Here is a 19,741-nt window from a genome sequence, read left to right as displayed (position 1 = left end):
GGTGGTGTCAGAGGGTGAGACACACTGCTGTTATGCTGCAGGGGCAGGCAGGGCAGCACCCAGCTCTTCTTGGAGAAAGCTGCCTTGTGGCCCGTGGATACCAAACGTCCACCTGTGTGCTGGGTGTGCTCATGGATAGGCTGCAGTGTGGTCTGCAGAGAGCTTTGAGTGGACGAGCCCACGAGCAGCCTGATCAGTCTTGGAAGTTGGCAGTGCTTTGAATGCACCTGCGTGGAGCAGGGTGGTGGGAGCTGGAGACCTGCAGAGGACCCTTCTTGCCTTAATTCTCATAGCATTCTTCAGCCTAATGGGGTGGGAGTCAGACTGTTGCAGACATCCATGGGTCTGGGGCAGAACCTTACTGACTTCTTGGCTTGAGGTCCATTGCTTACTCTGCTTCTCAGCTGGCTGTGCTGTGTCTCAGCCTGCTCTCTGACGGGCTCTGCAGTGGTCCCCCCTTCTGCCAACGCCAGGGTTTCCAGCAGCAGCAGGTGCTGCTGTGTGGCCAGCGCAGTTCTGATGCCAGGAGGGCACAGCTCCCCCCAGCACCCACGCTCTCAGTAGGTGAGCCTACCCATTCATCATGCAGGCAGGGTGCTGGGTGGCTGCCTGCAGTGCAGAGCTGTGCTCTCTGTGTCACAGGGCTTCAGTGGTTCTTGATGGCTCTGCAGGACCAGACTGCCCGTGTCAGAGTGTCCACAGCTCTGAGGACAGGGACTCACAACCTCTGTGGGAAACCCGTGCTCAGTCCTGGCACAGCCCAGAAGCATTTGCTTCTCAACATGCTCAGAGGGAGCCTCCTGTGCTCCACGTTATGCCCACTGCCTCCTGTCCCTGGCACCACTGACACAGCCTGGCACCCCTCCTTCACCTGCGGCTGTTTGTCTGTATGGGTGAGGTGTCCCAGAGCCATCCCACCTATTTCAGCCTTTCCTGGCTGAGATGAGCTCTGGTGCCTTTACCATCTCTGTGGCCCTACTGTTGGACTTTCAGGACGTGGTGCCCCAGGGATCCACACTGAAGTTTTCTGGCATGAATTTGTGTATTGTACAGCAGGAGATTGATTTATATGCATTTTCCCTGCCACAAGTCCATTGTAGCAGGAGATGAACATACTCTCTGTATCCTCAAAGCATGCTTTCATTTGGTCCTGGGAGAGCTGGGTGCTCAAGGCAGCCTTGCACCTCTCGTTGTTAATGGCCAGAGCCTGGTGTAGAAGGAAAGTGAGATATACAGACTGAGGTCAAGCTCTCTGCCACAGAAGTTGCAGTCTCTGATCCAAAGTACATTCTAAGATACGTGAAGTGTGGACCAGGGGCTCTCTAGGCAACTCTTGCTATCAGAACTTTGGTGTTACAGCACTGTACTTTGAGGAAAGATAGGCAGTGAAGGTCTGTAAGAGAAAATAACCTTAAACACTGTTGAATTCAGCAGAGAGCTGCTGTTTGTCCGTGCTAAATGCCCAGCTCTGGGAGGCTCTGAAGGTGCAAGGAGGTGGTGTTCGCTTCCTTCTGGGTGGGAAGGCCCTGGCAGCAGTGCTCTCCCAAAGGGAGGGCTGGCCCTGCCCACTGGGCACAGGGGTAGGGAAAGGTTCTGATTCACTGAGCTGTTTTTGTCGCTTCCCAAAAGCTGTCTGCAAAATGTTAGGAGCTGGGACTTGGCTTTAGTGCGCGTAAAAGCTTTGGGATGGTCCCTCTCTGCCTGCAAGTCTGGTACATCCTTGTGCCTTTTTGCTTTATGTGACACAAGCATGAAGCCTATAGTTGACGATGGTGCCCTCTGTCTGGTTGAGAGGAAGGTTCTCATTGGTGTGCCATGGAGCAGAAGTTCTGTGAATCATATCCCGGCCCCTAATGGGGGTAGATGAAGTGTGTGGCATCCTGCCATCAGCTCACCTCTCTCATGTTCACAGGAGGCCCATCTATTAGCTCTGTAGGCACAGAAAGAGCTCAGGAAGTCTCTAGGGGAGGCTTGTTCTGGTATTTATCACGATTTAAAAGGCTGTATGTTTCAGTGTTGCAGAACTGACCAGAAAGCATCCGACTTTGTAAAACGAGCAAAGGATACGTGCTCCAAAGCCTGCACTGTACCTGTGCGAAAGCCATGGGTTTGGTTGGGGCTCATGCGGTGCAGCACAGCCCAGCCTGCACCCACTCACATCACGGCCCAGCTGTTTGCTCACAAGGATGCTGTCAGGGGTCCAAACTTACCATGCTCTTGGTCCTTCCAGGTGTGGGGGGATGTTTAAGAGCAGTTTTACTTACTGAGAGATGGCTGGCACTACTTGGGGTTTCTAATTTAGCAAGGTGATTAAACAATATACCAAAACCAGTGCATGTGTTGCTTACACTTACTGAAATGTAGCAGTCACAGTGCACAGTGTGGAGTCCCAGTATAAGCACAGTGTGCACTGTCAGTCTCTGTGCTTGCTGTTGGGGCTGGATGCTCCTGGCTGTGGAGCAGGGGTGCATGCAGTGACAGCAGCTCAAAGCCCTTGCTGTCCTCAGAATTCCTGCACCCTTTGCTTGGATTTGTACCACCAAACCATGGGGCTCAGCTTGGCCTTTGTTCCCCTGACGTTGCACTGCTCTGGCTGGATGTGTTCTTGGCAGGACTGCTGCAGAAGCATTGAAACCGCCAGCTGGGACACACAGCTGCTGGAGCTTCACCTAAACTAAGGCCAACTTCGCATTGACTTTCTTGTGATTATAAGTGAAGGTGGGTAAGCATGTATCCAAAGCCTGTCAGATGCTTGTGTCATGGAGTTAAGGTTGGCAAAGACGTTGTAGGTCACCACGTCCACCCACACCAGCCCACTGCCCACATCCGTCACTACCACGTCCCCACGGTTCTTGAACACCTCCAGGGACAGTGACTCCCCTAAAGCTGCCCACCTCGGGGAAGGCAGAGAAGAATGAAACCGACAGTGGCATGAAGGAACTCTCAGTTTTATTGTGATGGACTCTGAGGATTGGTGCCACAGCAGGTGGTGTTGCACACGGTTACTCGCACGCAATCACTGGGGCCGGCTGTTGATGTTCCGGGCCCGTCGTGGTACCCGGGAGCGGCTTCGCCCCTGGGCTGGCCCTCGCCGGCTGGACCGGCTCCTGCAGCGTCTTCGGGGCTGGCTGCGGGTCTCTGCAGCCTGACGTTTGAGAGGTGAGCGGCTTCGAGTCTGGGCTCGCCCTGGCTGCCTGGACATGCTGCTCTCAGGCACCCGGGATCTGCGATCTGGCCCCGATGGTGCCTGGCTGGTGGTGCCGGAGCTGCTGCTCTCCTGTCCCGCAGAGACTCGGGCTGGCTCCAGTCCCTGCTGGCTGGCGGTGTTGGGGCCAGCGCTGTCCAAATTGGTGCTGGAGGCTGCAGGGGGAGACAGGAAGGTGAGCAGGACAGATCTCCAGCCCCAGGGTGGGACAGGCTCCCATCCCTCCTGGGCCAAAGGGACTGGAGCAAGGCCTCGCCTGGCCCCAGCCCAGCAGTACGCGGCTGTTTGCCTCTTACCGGTGCCCTCTCCAGCACAGGCGTTGCACTCCCAGCTGGTGGTGCTCTGACCCAGGTTGGAGCAGCAGCGATGGGTCCCTTGTGCAGCACAGGAGCTGCAGAGGAGCAGCTGCCAGGGCCTGGGAAACCAACGGGTTGTGGCCGTGAGGACAAAGTGACCTGAGCCAGGGAGTGCCCGGCACAGCTCTGGTGCTCAGTCTGTGCTGCCCCAGCCTGTGGTGAGGCTGCGATCCCATGCAGAGCCCCAGAGGGCTGCTGAGGTAACTCACCCCTCTCTCTCTGCCCGCTCCCTGCCATGTGAGTAAAGGCAGTTGCTGGCATCGCAGCGCTGGTGTCGAACTCCCAGTGATGCATAGGCATTGTTGTCCTCCCATGTTGGTCTTCTGCCAGAGAAGGGAGGGAATGTGATGAGCACTCACTGCCCCAGGACTAAAACGTATCCGTGGAATCCATCCCCATCCACCCTAACCCCCGTTCCAGATTCCCAGTGATGCTGAGGCCCATGTTAATGGCTGCAAAGGGCCAGCCCTGCCACTACAGTCCCTTGCCAAGGACAGCTCATGTGCTCTCACATCTCAAGAGCTGGCTGAAAGACACCAACCTGAATGGGATTCGGATCCCCATAGTGAGCATATCTGGAATAAACCAGTCCCTGTCTCTGCAGAGGGGGCACTGGAAGCAATAGATGCCAGCACGCATGGCCTGTTCCTGCAGCAGAAACACGAGCAGGGTGAGTGTGAGCCGGGCCTGGTGCTGCTGAGCGCCTGCGGTGCCCACGGGATGAGGGAAGGGGAGGGCTCCTACCTGGATGCAGGCCCGGTGGAACCACGAGTGTTGGCAGGATGGGCACACCATGATGCAGTACGACCTGCTGTCCCCCACGGGCTCCATGCAGATGATGCAGGTCGTGTCCTGCGCCGGCGCTGCCTCCACTGCCTGCTGCGGGCGGTGCTCCCAGCAGAAGGACCTGGAGGAAGATGTGAGGGATGGGCAAGGTGAGAAGTGCTGCGAGGAGGGCAGAGGAACAGGAAGGAGCCCCAGGCCTTGGCTCTGGCTCTGTCAGGCTGCTGGGAGCTGTCGCAGTGCGTTTCTCAGTGCTTTGACTGGCGCTGACAGCAGGGGTTGGAGACCCACGGGTGACACCTGGCAGCTCTTACCTGAACTCTCCAATGTACTGGGTGACACACTGACCCTCCAAGGCGCAGGGGAGATGGAAGCTGCGGTGACAGCCTGACTCTGCGCAGGTGATGGTGGCCCCCGAACTGCCACAGACGAAGCAGAGCTGGAAAGAGCAGAGAGGCCCTCATCAGCAGCAGGCTCAGGGCCTACGCAGCGGGCCCCGCACCTCTGGGCAGGGCACAGCATGCGGGCAGGGCTGGGTGGCACTCTGCAGAGCTGCCTGGTGAACAGGACTCGTCTGCAAGAGCAGGACTTTCTCCTGGGGCTGGCTGGAAGGGCTGGGATTGCTTTCTTGGGACCAGGCTGAGCTCGCCGTGCCTCTCCTGGCACAAAGCTCCCTGTTCCGATTCAGTGCTCACCGTCTGCTCTGCCTGCCTCACTGTGCGTATCATGTCTTCTGCATAAAAACTTGCATTTCTGTTATCTTTTCCTGGTTGACAAAGACCATTGGCAAATATCTGTACAAGGAGAAAGACCTTGTTAGGGCAGAAAGGAGGGAACCATTCCTTGGTGGACGGTGGCAGAAGGGAACTCACCACGCAAAAAGTATGGAAGTAGAACCCATTATCCTCATGTTTGTGCCCATGTATGATCGAGTCCTCATCAACTCGGCCACAGAGCACGCATGCTGGAGAGGAGAGAGTAACAGCAGTGAGCACCTTGCGGGGCCAGGAGCCCCCGGGGGCTGCCCCAGGGGCTGCTGTGTGCCGGCCGTGCCAGCTGAGGGGCAGGGCCGGAGGCCGTGGAGGGGAAGGGGCAGTGCAGGCCCAGCGGTGCCAGCAGGCAGCCACAGCCCAACCGCGGCCCCCTGGCCAAGGAGCAGAGGGGCCCTGCCCGCGGCGGCTGGGGAGCCCCTGCGTGCCCCCACCTCCCCTCTCTGCCGCAGGCAGACCCCCAGCACCCCTCTGCCCAGCGGCAGGGAGCTGCGTGCAGGGATACTTTGTTCTCACCATGCTCCCTCGAGCCGGCGGCCTCCTGTGTCCCCTCGGACATCATGTGCATCAACAGTGAGCACTCGCAGAGTGTCTGTCCCAGCAACACCAGGCTTTCTCCTCTGCGTGCCAACCTATGGGAGAAGCGGGACGAGGCTGAGTTCGCAGCTCAGGCCCCCGAGCGCTGGGGAACCCTCCTCCCTCGGCAGCCTCAGGCAGCCCCTTCCTCCTTGCTCACCTCACCAAGTCGCACTGAGCTGGGCCTGAGCCCCGCAGCCTGAGCTCTGCTCCACACCCCATGCATCACAATGGCTGCTCTGTGCCACCCCTGTGGAACCATCACACGTCACAGGGGTGAGGGCACCCCAGCAGGAGGGCAGCAGCTCCTGCAGCCAGCGCAGAGTGAGGGGCCCAGTGCCGGACGCAGCCCCGCAGGAACCCGGCGTGCTGGTGCTGCTGAAGGCACTGGGCCACACATCCAGCCTCCTGGCCACACCTGAATGCTCTCGGGCCTGTGGCTCCATCAGTATCCCAGTCAAGTGTTTCCATGTTCCCGTGATGTTCTCGAGGCTTTACTTTGTGGTTGTTTGCTGCTGATTACCTCTCGTTGCAATAAATGGTTCCATTCACAGAATGACAGAATCTCTCTGGTTGGCAAAGACCTTTAAGATCACCAAGTGCCACCGTCCACCCCCGCAGCTGCGCTCTGCCCACGTCCCTCAGTGCCACATCCCCACGGTTCTGGAACACTTCCATGGACGCTGACTCCCGCAGCTCTCCGGGCGGCTGTGCCAGTGCCCGAGCGCTCTTTCAGCAGAGGTGTTCTTCCTAACATCCAACGGGGACCTCCCCTGGGGTAATGTGAAGCCATTCCCTCTCGTCCCATCGCTGTGACCCTGGAGAAGAGGTTGACCCCCCACCTCGCTACAACCTCCTTTTAGGGAGCTGTAGGGAGCGACGAGGCCTCCCCTCAGCCTCGTGTGGACTGAACAGTCCTACATCCCTCGTCTGCTCCTCACGTGGCTGTGCTCCAGACCCCCAGCAGCTCTGGTGCCCTTCCATGGACGCACTCCAGGGCCTTGATGTCTTTCCCTTAGAGAGGAACCCAAAACTGAAGACAGTATTTGAGGTGCAGCCTCACCGGTCCCGGCTATGTGGGGATGATCACCTCAGTGCTCCTGCTGGCTGTGCTGCTTCTGACATAAGCCTGAATGCCATTTGTCCTCTTGGCTGCCTGGGCCCGCTGCTGCCCCACGTTCAGCTGGCTGTCGACTACCACCGCCAGGTCCTTTTCCAGCGCTCAGCTTTCCCCAGGCCTGTAGTGCTGCATGGAGTTGTTGTGGCCAAAGTGCGGGACCCGGCTCCTTGGTCTTGTTGGACCTCTTCCAATTGGCCTCAGCCCAGCGATCCAGCCTATCTGGATCCCTCTGTAGGGCCTTCTTGCCCTCAAGCCAATCAACACCTCTTCCCAACTTGGCATCTCCCGCAGGCTTACTTTGAGTGAGGGTGCACTCAATCCCTTCGTCCAGACCGTCAATAAAGATATTAAACAGGACTGCCCTCAATACTGACCCCTGGAGAGCACCTCTTGTGACTCTTCCTCATCACTGGGAATGCCAGTTAGGCACCAAGGCAGTGGAAAATGCCCACGCCCGCTCCAAAAATAACGCCTCCCCTTTATTGGCATGGAAACAATAGCAGGCATAAAGAGCACAATAACACTAGGTAATAGAGCATGTTCTTAGCTACAGAACACATTTTATCAATACAGTCTCCACCATTAGCTGTGCATCTTCAGCAGCGATGATCAACAGTCTGCATGCTACGCTCGTCATAAACCGCACCACCAACGACGCACTGTTGCTGCCGTCACTGCTGAAACGCACCACCCACCACCTCAGTGCGCTCACAGCCGCTGCTTCGTCTGCATCAATGTTCAGCAAGCGTTGATGAGCGTCAGTAGGCGCCTTTTTTCTGCATGCATGAATTCAGCGACCCACATTTGCTTTAACGCACTTCCAGGTCAGACGACGCCATTTTCTCAGACTTCCCCTCCGCTGCCATCTCTCGTATGACAACAGAATGTCACGGAATATAGGCGGGAAGGCTCAACCTCTACTGCCATCCCACCGACATCCGCCTCCGATGTCGTGCACTCACATCGTACAGTAGGAGGCGTTACTTTCAGAGCAGCCGTTGTATCGCCCGGCAAGGAGGTATAGATCTACTTCCATTGCTGCAGCAGCCAAGAATTGCAGCCGTCAGTTGCAGCAGCAAGTAAATGCCTTCAGTATTACGTACTGCTACAAACACAGCCAGTGAAACAGCACAGACACGTCCCGCGAATACTGAGATGCTTGCCTGTGTATGTATCTCATTGAGAACGGCACTAAACTGCTCCCGGCAGGGGGGGCCCTGAAGTGGACCATGGACAAAGTCACACTTTGGCGTCACAGAGCCTGGAGTCTGCCAGGCATGCCCGGCGAGGGCCCGTTACCTTGACAAGGAGGTCCAGAGAACAGCAGTTCCTTCAGGGGAATTTCTCAGCGGGGGAGGCTCCAGTCTCTGTAAAACCCAAGCCATTTTTAGAGCCCATCGATAGGTTTTTATTAAATCACTTGGCCTTGCCGCTCAGAAGACCAATGGTATCGTGGTCTCCATCCAAAGAAGGGGTGGCCAGCAGGGACAGGGAGGTGACTGTCCCTCTCTGCTCTGCTCTTGTGAGGCCCCATCTTCAGTACCGCGTCCAGGTCTGGGGCCCCCAGTACTGGAAAGATGTGGAGCTGTTGGAGAGGGTCCAGAGGAGGGCCGCAAAGATGCTCAGAGGGCTGGAGCACCTCCTCTCCAAAGACAGGCTAAGGGAGCTGGGCTTGTTCAGCCTGGAGAAGAGAGGGCTGCGAGGAGACCTCATTGCAGCCTTGCAGTATTTAAAGGGAGATTATAAACAGGAAGGGAATCAACTTTTTACTCCGGTAGATGACTGTGATAGGACAAGGGGGAATGGTTTTAAGCTCAAGGAGGGCAGGTTTAGCTTGGATGTCAGGGGAAAGTTCTTTACAGAGAGAGTGGTGAGATGCTGGAACAGGCTGCCCAGAGAGGCTGTGGATGCTCCGTCCCTGGAGGTGCTCAAGACCAGGCTGGATGGGGCCCTGGGCAACCTGCTCTAGTACCAGACCTGGAGGTTGGTGGCCCTGCCTGCGGCAGGGGGGTTGGAAATCGGTGATCCTTGGGGTCCCTTCCAACCCAAGCCATTCTATAATTCCATGCTTCTAATTTCCAGTTTTATGCTTTGATAGATGAAAGTGCTGATGCTACAGACACAGCTCCAGTTGCCATTTGCTTTAGGGGCATAGATCAAGAACGTAATGTCACGGAAGAAATGGCTTCTTGGGTACTGTGAGAGGATACAACTCAACCTCTTGATTTGTGTGAAGCAGTAAGGAATACGTTACAGCTACTCTGTGTAACCTTTGTCAGTGTATCCCCTACAGCTGCCGATGGCACACAGCGAGGCTTAGCCCGGGGACGCGGTGCCTTCTGTTTCCCAAGCTCCCTGCCAGCAGTAGGCTGGTGGTGCTCTGAAGCCTCCGAGCCCTGCAAATCCAGCTCTGAGCCTCCCAGATTGGGCTCGGCTCTCGCACGAGGCTTTGGACTCTGGAAAGAGGCTTTGAGCCCTGAAACTCGGGTTTGGGGCTGAAAAGGACACTTCCGGCCTCAAATGCGGCTCTGTGCCCTGAAAGGAAAAACAAAAAAGGGGTACAGGGGAACTGTGCACCCTGAGGTGAGGCTCAGTGCCTCCGTGTTGTGGAAGGGCACCTTTATTCTGAGGGCTCAAACCCCCAACGCGGGGGGCCCAAAGCCTCATGTCAGCGTACAGAGCCTCCTCCTGCAGCCCAAACTTCCGACTTAAAGACTCCAAGCATCTTCCTGAGGATAAAAGGGGTCCAAAGCTTCCCATCTGGGTCCTCACGGCCTGTCTGTTTTTGTTCCCAGGAGTCCTTTGTTGGGCTCAAGCTTCACTTCAGGGTCTAAAAGCCCTGCATCGGGGTCCAAACCTCTACTCTGTAGAACGCACCCGCTCCTGCAGCACCCACACACTCACGTGGGGGTCCCTGGCCTGGGCTGCAGGGCCCAACCGCTGAGGTTTGGCTCTGTTTGGGCATCACTGTTTGGGCGAAATGCATTCTTTTTCGGCCCCCCGGAAGGGCCGGCTCTCCGGGGCCACATCTGCTCTCGGCGTTCCGGCCTGAGGACGCGCGGCCGTCGGAGCGCGACAGGGAGGGCACGGCAGGCCGCGGCGGAGGCGGCGCCGGCCTTCGGGCCGCGACTACATCTCCCAGCGTGCACCGGGGGTCTCCGCGCTGCGGGCCGCGTTTCCCGGCGTGCCTCGGGGAGCCGCGCATGCGCACCGCTCCGGAGGGCCCGGCCCGGCCCCTCCCGCGCGACACCGCCCTCCTCCCGGCGGTCCGGAGGCGCGGCGCGAGCGGGAGAGCGCGGGGTTCGGTGTGGGGGTCCGCGGCCGCCGTCGTCGGGAAGGCCCGTGGCCTCGTGGGAGAGTCGGCCGAGAGCCGGGGGCGGCACGGAGCGAGGGTGGGGGCCCGAGGCCTCCGTGGACGGTCTCAGCCCTCTGGGCAGCGTCCAGCGCTCCTTCGCAGGGTCCGCTCCGGCCGCCTCGTGTCCCGGCCTGCTCCGTGGCTGAATGAATGTGCCGAATGAGAGCGCCTGGAGACGCTTTCTGCTTCCCACCGGCTCGTGCTGGGCAGGGTGGTGTTCAGTAGCGCGTTTGGAAGAACGCTTCCCAGCACGGGTGGCAAACGTGCTGCCAGCACGCGCTGCTGTGCGAGGGAGCGCCGCCCGGATGTACTGCGTGGGAGTGAAGCACGGGCCCCCAAATCCCGGCCGTGTGAAAGGGCGGCCCTGCTGTTGGAACCCGAGCGTGCCCTGGGAGCGCCGGGAGGAGGGAAGGTGTTGCTGCGCGATGAGCGCTGTGTAGCTCTGTGCACGTCGGCTGGAGAAGAGCGATGGTGACCAAAGCCAGTCTCTCCCAGTGAGATTCCCTGGCTGGTTATTTTGGGTTCAGGCTGCTTGGATCCACCCGAAGGGCCAGAGAGACGTCTTGGCCACGGTCTGGGGAAGGTGCCGCCAAGCCCAGGAGGGAAGGCAGCCCCGTGGTCCCAGCCCCACACGCTGCCTCGCTTGGGAGAGGCAGAGAAGGGCGAAACCGAGAAAGGCGTGTGGGATCTCCCAGCTTCCCAGTTGTGATGGCCTCTGGGGCCCGGAGGCAGCACGTGGGGATGCGCGCGCGGCTGCTCCCGCGGCGTCATTGGGGCCGGCTGTGGGGAATGGCGTTCTGGCGTTGTATCCAGGAGTGGCTGTGCAGGTGGGCAGGACGTGGCTGCCCTGGGTCGGCGCTGCCTCCGTGTGCCGTGGAGTCGCTTGAGGCCATGGATGATGTCTGGCCGGCAGAAGGCAGGGTACTGCTCTCGGCACTTGCTGAGGCAGCATAGCTGGCGGGGCTTGCTTGGGTGCGGTAGGATGCTGTAGTTCCTGCATACCGAGCTGTGCACCGGTTGTGGAACCTTTATGGGAAGCTGCGGAAGGAGAAATTTGGGGATGGAACCCGGATTGCTGATGGCCTTTATTCATCTGATAGCAGGCCTGATGTCTAGCCCTGCTCCAGGAGGGCTGCCAGGTCTTGACAAGACTTCTGAAATGCGTGAAAGTGCGCTGGGAGTGTTAGTAGAACACACTGGATCCTGGAAGAGTCCGGCGGGCTATTTCTCTAGGTGGTTGGACCGCATAAGTAAAGGGTGGCCGTCCCTTTTAGGGGCAGTGGCAGCACTGGTATTGCTCGCACAGGAGGCACGACGCCTGACTTTGGGACAGAGATGAGTGGTTGACACACTTGATGGGCTGCGTCACCCCCTGCCTGGCAGCATCTCCAGAGCAGCAGCAGCCCTCAGACCTGAGGCACTGCCCGAATGCAGAAGGAAAGCCCGGGTCCTGGCCCACCCCACAGCCGGCAGCAGCCGTGGGGCTGCCTGCACGTCCCAAACACAGCGACGTCCCCAAGATGTCAGAAACACCCCCAGAATGGGGCTGCAGCTGCCAGCCTAGCCTCTTGCCACGTTGCGCGTTGGAAATGTTGTGCCCCACTGGAGTCGGGGCCAGAACCCAGCTCAGCGTGAACCGGGCTGCGGGGAGGAAGGAATGGGTTGGGTGCTGGGGGGAAGGGATCCCCGTGGTTCCAGCCCCTAAAGCTGCCCACCTCAGGAAAGGCAGAGAAGAATGAAACCGACAGTGGCATGATGGAACTCTGTTTTATTGTGATGGAATGGACTTTGATGACTTTAGACGGCATGTGGAGTTGGTACACGGCTGCTCCTATGGCATCATTGGAACCAGCTGTCAATAATCTGCTGCCAGCGTGGTGCTCGGGTGTACCTTCGCCTCTGGGCTGGTCGTCGCCGCCTGGACCGGCTCCTGCGGCGTCTTTGGGGCTGGCTGTGGGTTTCTGCAGCCCGACGTTGAAGAGGCGAGCGGCTTCGAGTCCGGGCCCTCCCTGGCTGCCTGGACCGGCTTCCATCAGCCGCTGCGGAAACCCTCGAGGACCTCGGTGCTCTCCGTTGTCTGCGTCTGTTCGTGCGTCTCTCAGCGCTACGGGCTGGTGCCTGCCTGCTCCCATGGCGTCTTTGGCACCGGCGTGGGGAACCTGTGGCCCGGCGCTGCAATGGAGAGCGGCTTCTTGTCTGGGCCCGCTGTCCTTGTCTGCGCCGGCGGCTGGAGCCAGCTGCAGGGGAGCGCCTCGGGGAGCGCGAAGTCCCCTGTCTGGCAGAGTTTGGAGTGCTGCTCTTGGCAGTCGGGGCAGCGTTACGGCTGGTCCCACGGCGTCTCTGGCGCCGGCGTGGGGAACCTGTGGCCCGGCGCTGCAACGGAGAGTTGCTTCTTGTCTGGGCGCGCCGTCCTTGCCTGCGCCCGCGGCTGGAGCCAGCTGCAGGGGAGTGCCTCAGGGACCGCGAAGTCCCCTGTCTGGCAGAGTTTGGGGTGCTGCTCTCGGCAGTCGGGGCAGCATTACGGCTGGTCCCACGGCGTCTTTGGCACCGGCGTGGGGAACCCGTGGCCCGGCGCTGCAACGGAGAGTTGCTTCTTGTCTGGGCGCGCCGTCCTTGCCTGCGCCCGCGGCTGGAGCCAGCTGCAGGGGAGTGCCTCGGGGTCCGCGAAGTCCCCTGTCTGGCAGAGTTGAGGGTGCTGCTCTCGGCACTTGGGGCAGCATTACGGCTGCCCCCACGGTGTCCTCGGGGCTCTTTAAAGCTTTTTTTATCCCGCTGTAAACGAGGGCTGCTTCTCCTCCGGCCTGTCCTGCTCTGGCTGGACGGGATGCTGCTCTCAGGCACGGAGGAACAGTTAGCTGGCCCAGATGGTGCCTGGCTGAAGGTGTTGGAGCTGCTGCTCTCTGGTGTCGCAGAGCATTGGGATGGCCCTGGTCCCTGCTGGCTGATGGTGCTGAGGCTAGCAAGATATGACAGGGTGCTGGAGGCTGTAAGGGGAGGCAGGAAGGTGAGCAGGATGGAATTCCAGCCATGGGGAGGAACTGGCTCCCATCCCTCTTGGGCCAAAGGGACTGAAGCAAAGCCAGAGCCCACCAGCATGCAGCTGTTGGCCTCTTACCGGTGCCCTCTCCAGCACAGGCGTTGCAATCCCAGGTCTTTCTGCTCTGACTCACATAGGAACAGCGCCGATGGGTGCTTTGCGCAGCACAGGAGCAGCAGAGGAGCAGCTCCCAGGGCCTGGGGAAACAAACCGGTGGTGGCCGTGAGGACAAAGTGATCTTAGCCAAGGAGTGCCCGGCACAGCTCTGGTGCTCAGTCCGTGCTCCCCCAGCCTGTGGTGAGGCTGCGATCCCACGCCGAGCCCCAGAGGGCTGCTGAGGTAACTCACCCCTCTCTCTCTGCCTGCTCCCTGCCGCGTGGGTGAAGGCACTCAATGGCATCACAGCTCCTATGCCTCTCCGGTAGTGCTGCATAGCCATGTCTGTCCTCCTGTGTTGGTCTTTGGCCAAAGCTGAAAGACACCAGCCTGCATGGGGTTCAGATCTTAGCCAGGGAGTGCCCGGCACAGCTCTAGTGCTCAGTCTGTGCTGCCTCAGCCTGTGGTGAGGCTGCGATCCCACGCCGTGCCCCAGAGGGCTGCTGAGGTAACTCACCCCTCTCTCTCTGCCTGCTCCCTGCCGCGTGGGTATGGGCAGTCAATGGCTTTCCAGCTCCTGTGCCTCTCCAGTAGTGCTGCATAGGCACTGCTGTCCTCCCATGTTGGTCTTCTGCCAGAGAAGGGAGGGAATGTGATGAGCACTCACTGCCCCAGGACTAAAACGTATCCGTGGAATCCCTCCCCATCCACCCTAACCCTGGTTCCAGCTTCCCAATGATGCTGAGGCGCATGTTAATGGCTGCAAAGGGCCAGCCGTGCCGGTGCAGTCCCTTGCTGAGGACAGCTCATGTGCCCTCACATCTCAAGAGCTGGCTGAAAGACAGCAAGCTGAATGGGATTTGAATCTTAGCCAGGGAGTGCCCGGCACAGCTCTGGTGCTCAGTCTGTGCTCCCCCAGCCTGTGGTGAGGCTGTGATCCCACGCAGAGCCCCAGAGGGCTGCTGAGGTAACTCACCCCTCTCTCTCTGCCTGCTCCCTGCCGCGTGGGTAAGGGCAGTCAATGGTATCACAGCTCCTCTCCTTCTCCGGTAGTGCTGCGTAGGCATTGCTGTCGTCCCGTATTGGTCTTTGGCCAGAGAAGGGAGGGAATGTGATGAGCACTCACTGCCCCAGGACTAAAACGTATCCATGGGATCCCTCCCCATCCACCCTAACCCCGGTTCCAGCTTCCCAATGATGCTGAGGCCCATGTTAATGGCTGCAAAGGGCCAGTTGTGCCAGTGCAGTCCCTTACCAAGGACAGCTTGTGTGCCCTCACATCTCAAGAGCTGGCTGAAAGACACCAACCTGAATGGGATTCGGATCCCCAAAATGAGCATGTCTGGAATAAACCTGGTCCAGTCTCGGCAGACGGGGCACTGGAAGCAATAAATGCCGGCATGCATGGCCTGTTCCTGCAGCAGAAACACAAGCAGGGTGAGTGTGAGCTGGGCCTGGTGCTGCTGAGCGCCTGTTGTACCCCCGGGGCGAGGGGAGGGCTCCTACCTGGATGCAGGCCTGGTGGAACCAGGCTTGTTGGCAGGCTCGGCACACCATGATGCAGTACGACCTGCTGTCCCCCACGGGCTCCATGCAGATGATGCAGGTCGTGTCCTGCGTCGGCGCTGCCTCCACTGCCTGCTGCGGGCGGTGCTCCCAGCAGAAGGACCTGGAGGAAGATGGGAGGGATGGGCAAGGTGAGAAGTGCTGCGAGGAGGGCAGAGGAACAGGAAGGAGCCCCAGGCCTTGGCTCTGGCTCTGTCAGGCTGCTGGGAGGTGTCACAGTGCGTTCCTCACTGCTTTGACTGGTCCTGACAGCAGAGGTTGGAGGCCCACAGGTGACGCCTGGCAGCTCTTACCTGAACTCTACAAAGTACTGGTTGATGCAGTCACCCTTTGAGGTGCAGGGGAAGTGGAAGCTGCGGTCGCAGCCCGTCTCTGCACAGGTGATGGTGGCCCCTGAATTGCCACAAACGAAGCAGAGCTGGAAAGAGCAGAGCAGCCCCCATCAGCAGCAGGCTCAGGGCCCACGCAGCGGGCCCCGCACCTCTGGGCAGGGCACAGGGTGCGGGCAGGGCTGGGTGGCACTCTGCAGAGCTGCCTGGTGAACTGGGCTCGTCTGCAAGAGCACGACTTTCTCCTGGGGCTGGTTGGGAGGGCCGGGATTGCTTTCTTGGGACCAGGCTGAGCTCGCCGTGCCTCTCCTGGCACAAAGCTCCCTGTTCTGGTCCGGTGCTCACCTTCTGCTCTGCCTGCCTCACTGTGCGTATCAGGTCTTCTGTGCAAAAGCGTGCCTCGCTGTTACCTTCCACAAATTCACAGAGACCATTGGCAAATAACTGTACAAGAGGAAAGAGCATGGTCTCGTTAGGGCAGAAAGGAGGGAACCATTCCTTGGAGGAAGGTGCCAGGAGCTACGAGGGAACTCACCGCACAAAACGGATGGTAATAAAATCCACAGTTCTTTTCTTTGTTCCCGAGGAAGCTCAAGTCCTCCTCCACTTGGTCACAGAGCACACATGCTGGAGAGGAGAGAGTAACAGCAGTGAGCGCACCTTGCCGGGCCAGGTGCCCCAGGGGCTGCTCTGTGCTTGCCGTGCCAGCTGAGGGGCAGGGCCGGAGGCCGTGGAGGGGAAGGGGCAGTGCAGGCCCAGCGGTGCCAGCAGGCAGCCATAGCCCAACCGTGGCCCCCTGGCCAAGGAGCAGAGGGGCCCTGCCCATGGCGCCTGAGGAGTCCCTGCGTGCCCCTGCCTCCCTCTCCGCCGCAGGCAGACCCCCAGCACCCCTCTGCCCAGCGGCAGGGAGCTGCGTGCAGGGATACTTGGCTCTCACCAGGCTCCCTCAAGACAGCAGCCTCCTGTGTCTCCACGCACACCGTGCGCGTTGACGGCAACCACTTGCAGAGTGTCTGTCCCATCAGTGCTGGGCTTTCTCCTCTGCGTGCCAACCTATGGGAGAAGCGGGACGAGGCTGAGTTCACAGTTCAGGCCCCCGAGCGCTGGGGAACCCTCCTCCCTCAGCAGCCTCAGGCAGCCCCTTCCTCCTTGCTCACCTCACCAAGTCGCACTGAGCTCCGCCTGAGCCCCACAGCCTTGGCTCTGCTCACACCCCATGCGTCATAATGGCTGTTCCGTGCCACCCTCTATGACGCCATCACACGTCACAGGGGTGAGGGCACCCAAGCAGGAGGGCGGTGGCTCCTGCAGCCAGCGCAGAGTGAGGGGCCCGGTGCCGGACGCAGCCCCGCAGGAACCCGGCGTGTTGGTGCTGCTGAAGGCACTGGGCCACACATCCAGCCTCCTGGCCCACCTGAATGCTCTCGGGCCTGTGGCTCCATCAGTATCCCAGTCAAGTGTTTCCATGTTCCCGTGATGTTCTCGAGGCTTTACTTTGTGGTTGTTTGCGGCTGATTACCTCTCGTTGCAATAAATGGTTCCATTCACAGAATCACGGAATCTCTCTGGTTGGCAAAGACCTCTAAGATCACCAAGTGCCACCGTCCACCCCCGCAGCTGCGCGCTGCCCACGTCCCTCAGTGCCACATCCCCACGGTTCTGGAACACTTCCATGGACGCTGACTCCCGCAGCTCCCCGGGCGGCTGTGCCAGTGCCCGACCACTCTTTCAGAAGAGATGTTCTTCCTAACATCCAACGGGGACCTCCCCTGGGGCAATGTGAAGCCATTCCCTCTCGTCCCATCGCTGTGACCCTGGAGAAGCGGTTGACCCCCCACCTCGCTACAACCTCCTTTTAGGGAGCTGTAGGGAGCGACGAGGCCTCCCCTCAGCCTCGTGTGGACTGAACAGTCCTACATCCCTCGTCTGCTCCTCACGTGGCTGTGCTCCAGACCCCCAGCAGCTCTGGTGCCCTTCCATGGACGCACTCCAGGGCCTTGATGTCTTTCCCTTAGAGAGGAACCCAAAACTGAAGACAGTATTTGAGGTGCGGCCTCACCGGTCCCGGCTATGTGGGGATGATCACCTCAGTGCTCCTGCTGGCTGTGCTGCTTCTGACATAAGCCTGAATGCCATTTGTCCTCTTGGCTGCCTGGGCCCGCTGCTGCCCCACGTTCAGCTGGCTGTCGACTACCACCGCCAGGTCCTTTTCCAGCGCTCAGCTTTCCCCAGGCCTGTAGTGCTGCATGGAGTTGTTGTGGCCAAAGTGCGGGACCCGGCTCCTTGGTCTTGTTGGACCTCTTCCAATTGGCCTCAGCCCAGCGATCCAGCCTATCTGGATCCCTCTGTAGGGCCTTCTTGCCCTCAAGCCAATCAACACCTCTTCCCAACTTGGCATCTCCCGCAGGCTTACTTTGAGTGAGGGTGCACTCAATCCCTTCGTCCAGACCGTCAATAAAGATATTAAACAGGACTGCCCTCAATACTGACCCCTGGAGAGCACCTCTTGTGACTCTTCCTCATCACTGGGAATGCCAGTTAGGCACCAAGGCAGTGGAAAATGCCCACGCCCGCTCCAAAAATAACGCCTCCCCTTTATTGGCATGGAAACAATAGCAGGCATAAAGAGCACAATAACACTAGGTAATAGAGCACGTTCTTAGCTACAGAACACATTTTATCAATACAGTCTCCACCATTAGCTGTGCATCTTCAGCAGCGATGATCAACAGTCTGCATGCTACGCTCGTCATAAACCGCACCACCAACGACGCACTGTTGCTGCCGTCACTGCTGAAACGCACCACCCACCACCTCAGTGCGCTCACAGCCGCTGCTTCGTCTGCATCAATGTTCAGCAAGCGTTGATGAGCGTCAGTAGGCGCCTTTTTTCTGCATGCATGAATTCAGCGACCCACATTTGCTTTAACGCACTTCCAGGTCAGACGACGCCATTTTCTCAGACTTCCCCTCCGCTGCCATCTCTCGTATGACAACAGAATGTCACGGAATATAGGCGGGAAGGCTCAACCTCTACTGCCATCCCACCGACATCCGCCTCCGATGTCGTGCACTCACATCGTACAGTAGGAGGCGTTACTTTCAGAGCAGCCGTTGTATCGCCCGGCAAGGAGGTATAGATCTACTTCCATTGCTGCAGCAGCCAAGAATTGCAGCCGTCAGTTGCAGCAGCAAGTAAATGCCTTCAGTATTACGTACTGCTACAAACACAGCCAGTGAAACAGCACAGACACGTCCCGCGAATACTGAGATGCTTGCCTGTGTATGTATCTCATTGAGAACGGCACTAAACTGCTCCCGGCAGGGGGGGCCCTGAAGTGGACCATGGACAAAGTCACACTTTGGCGTCACAGAGCCTGGAGTCTGCCAGGCATGCCCGGCGAGGGCCCGTTACCTTGACAAGGAGGTCCAGAGAACAGCAGTTCCTTCAGGGGAATTTCTCAGCGGGGGAGGCTCCAGTCTCTGTAAAACCCAAGCCATTTTTAGAGCCCATCGATAGGTTTTTATTAAATCACTTGGCCTTGCCGCTCAGAAGACCAATGGTATCGTGGTCTCCATCCAAAGAAGGGGTGGCCAGCAGGGACAGGGAGGTGACTGTCCCTCTCTGCTCTGCTCTTGTGAGGCCCCATCTTCAGTACCGCGTCCAGGTCTGGGGCCCCCAGTACTGGAAAGATGTGGAGCTGTTGGAGAGGGTCCAGAGGAGGGCCGCAAAGATGCTCAGAGGGCTGGAGCACCTCCTCTCCAAAGACAGGCTAAGGGAGCTGGGCTTGTTCAGCCTGGAGAAGAGAGGGCTGCGAGGAGACCTCATTGCAGCCTTGCAGTATTTAAAGGGAGATTATAAACAGGAAGGGAATCAACTTTTTACTCCGGTAGATGACTGTGATAGGACAAGGGGGAATGGTTTTAAGCTCAAGGAGGGCAGGTTTAGCTTGGATGTCAGGGGAAAGTTCTTTACAGAGAGAGTGGTGAGATGCTGGAACAGGCTGCCCAGAGAGGCTGTGGATGCTCCGTCCCTGGAGGTGCTCAAGACCAGGCTGGATGGGGCCCTGGGCAACCTGCTCTAGTACCAGACCTGGAGGTTGGTGGCCCTGCCTGCGGCAGGGGGGTTGGAAATCGGTGATCCTTGGGGTCCCTTCCAACCCAAGCCATTCTATAATTCCATGCTTCTAATTTCCAGTTTTATGCTTTGATAGATGAAAGTGCTGATGCTACAGACACAGCTCCAGTTGCCATTTGCTTTAGGGGCATAGATCAAGAACGTAATGTCACGGAAGAAATGGCTTCTTGGGTACTGTGAGAGGATACAACTCAACCTCTTGATTTGTGTGAAGCAGTAAGGAATACGTTACAGCTACTCTGTGTAACCTTTGTCAGTGTATCCCCTACAGCTGCCGATGGCACACAGCGAGGCTTAGCCCGGGGACGCGGTGCCTTCTGTTTCCCAAGCTCCCTGCCAGCAGTAGGCTGGTGGTGCTCTGAAGCCTCCGAGCCCTGCAAATCCAGCTCTGAGCCTCCCAGATTGGGCTC

At 58.8% G+C, this 19,741-nt stretch overlaps 2 protein-coding genes across 2 annotated transcripts in view; both read right to left on the bottom strand.

The window, feature by feature from the left end:
- LOC101747452 (serine/arginine repetitive matrix protein 2-like) overlaps window positions 1–16,985 on the bottom strand; it is a 500,571-nt gene extending 483,586 nt beyond the window's left edge. The window contains exon 1 of the mRNA XM_040646531.2: window positions 16,351–16,985. The gene's annotated coding sequence lies outside the window, so the exon portion shown is untranslated. The remainder of the gene's footprint in view (window positions 1–16,350) is intronic.
- On the bottom strand, window positions 9,327–16,351 carry LOC121106682 (serine/arginine repetitive matrix protein 1-like). The gene is made up of 11 exons (XM_040646777.1): window positions 16,131–16,351; window positions 14,805–15,820; window positions 14,607–14,713; window positions 14,275–14,385; window positions 13,816–13,929; window positions 13,551–13,688; window positions 13,281–13,399; window positions 12,582–13,149; window positions 11,881–12,337; window positions 9,715–10,307; window positions 9,327–9,345 (listed from the first exon to the last, which is right to left on the bottom strand). The coding sequence occupies exons 2-11, from the start codon at window positions 14,889–14,891 to the stop codon at window positions 9,327–9,329; spliced, it is 2,313 nt and encodes a 770-aa protein (XP_040502711.1). The 5' UTR covers window positions 14,892–15,820; window positions 16,131–16,351.
- Window positions 16,986–19,741: the final 2,756 nt, after the last annotated feature.

Source organism: Gallus gallus, chromosome 12 (genome assembly GCF_016699485.2).
Source record: "Gallus gallus isolate bGalGal1 chromosome 12, bGalGal1.mat.broiler.GRCg7b, whole genome shotgun sequence".
Taxonomy (NCBI): domain Eukaryota; kingdom Metazoa; phylum Chordata; class Aves; order Galliformes; family Phasianidae; genus Gallus; species Gallus gallus.
The sequence above is the reverse complement of the archived record's forward strand: the minus strand, read 5'-3'. Positions and strand labels throughout refer to the sequence as shown.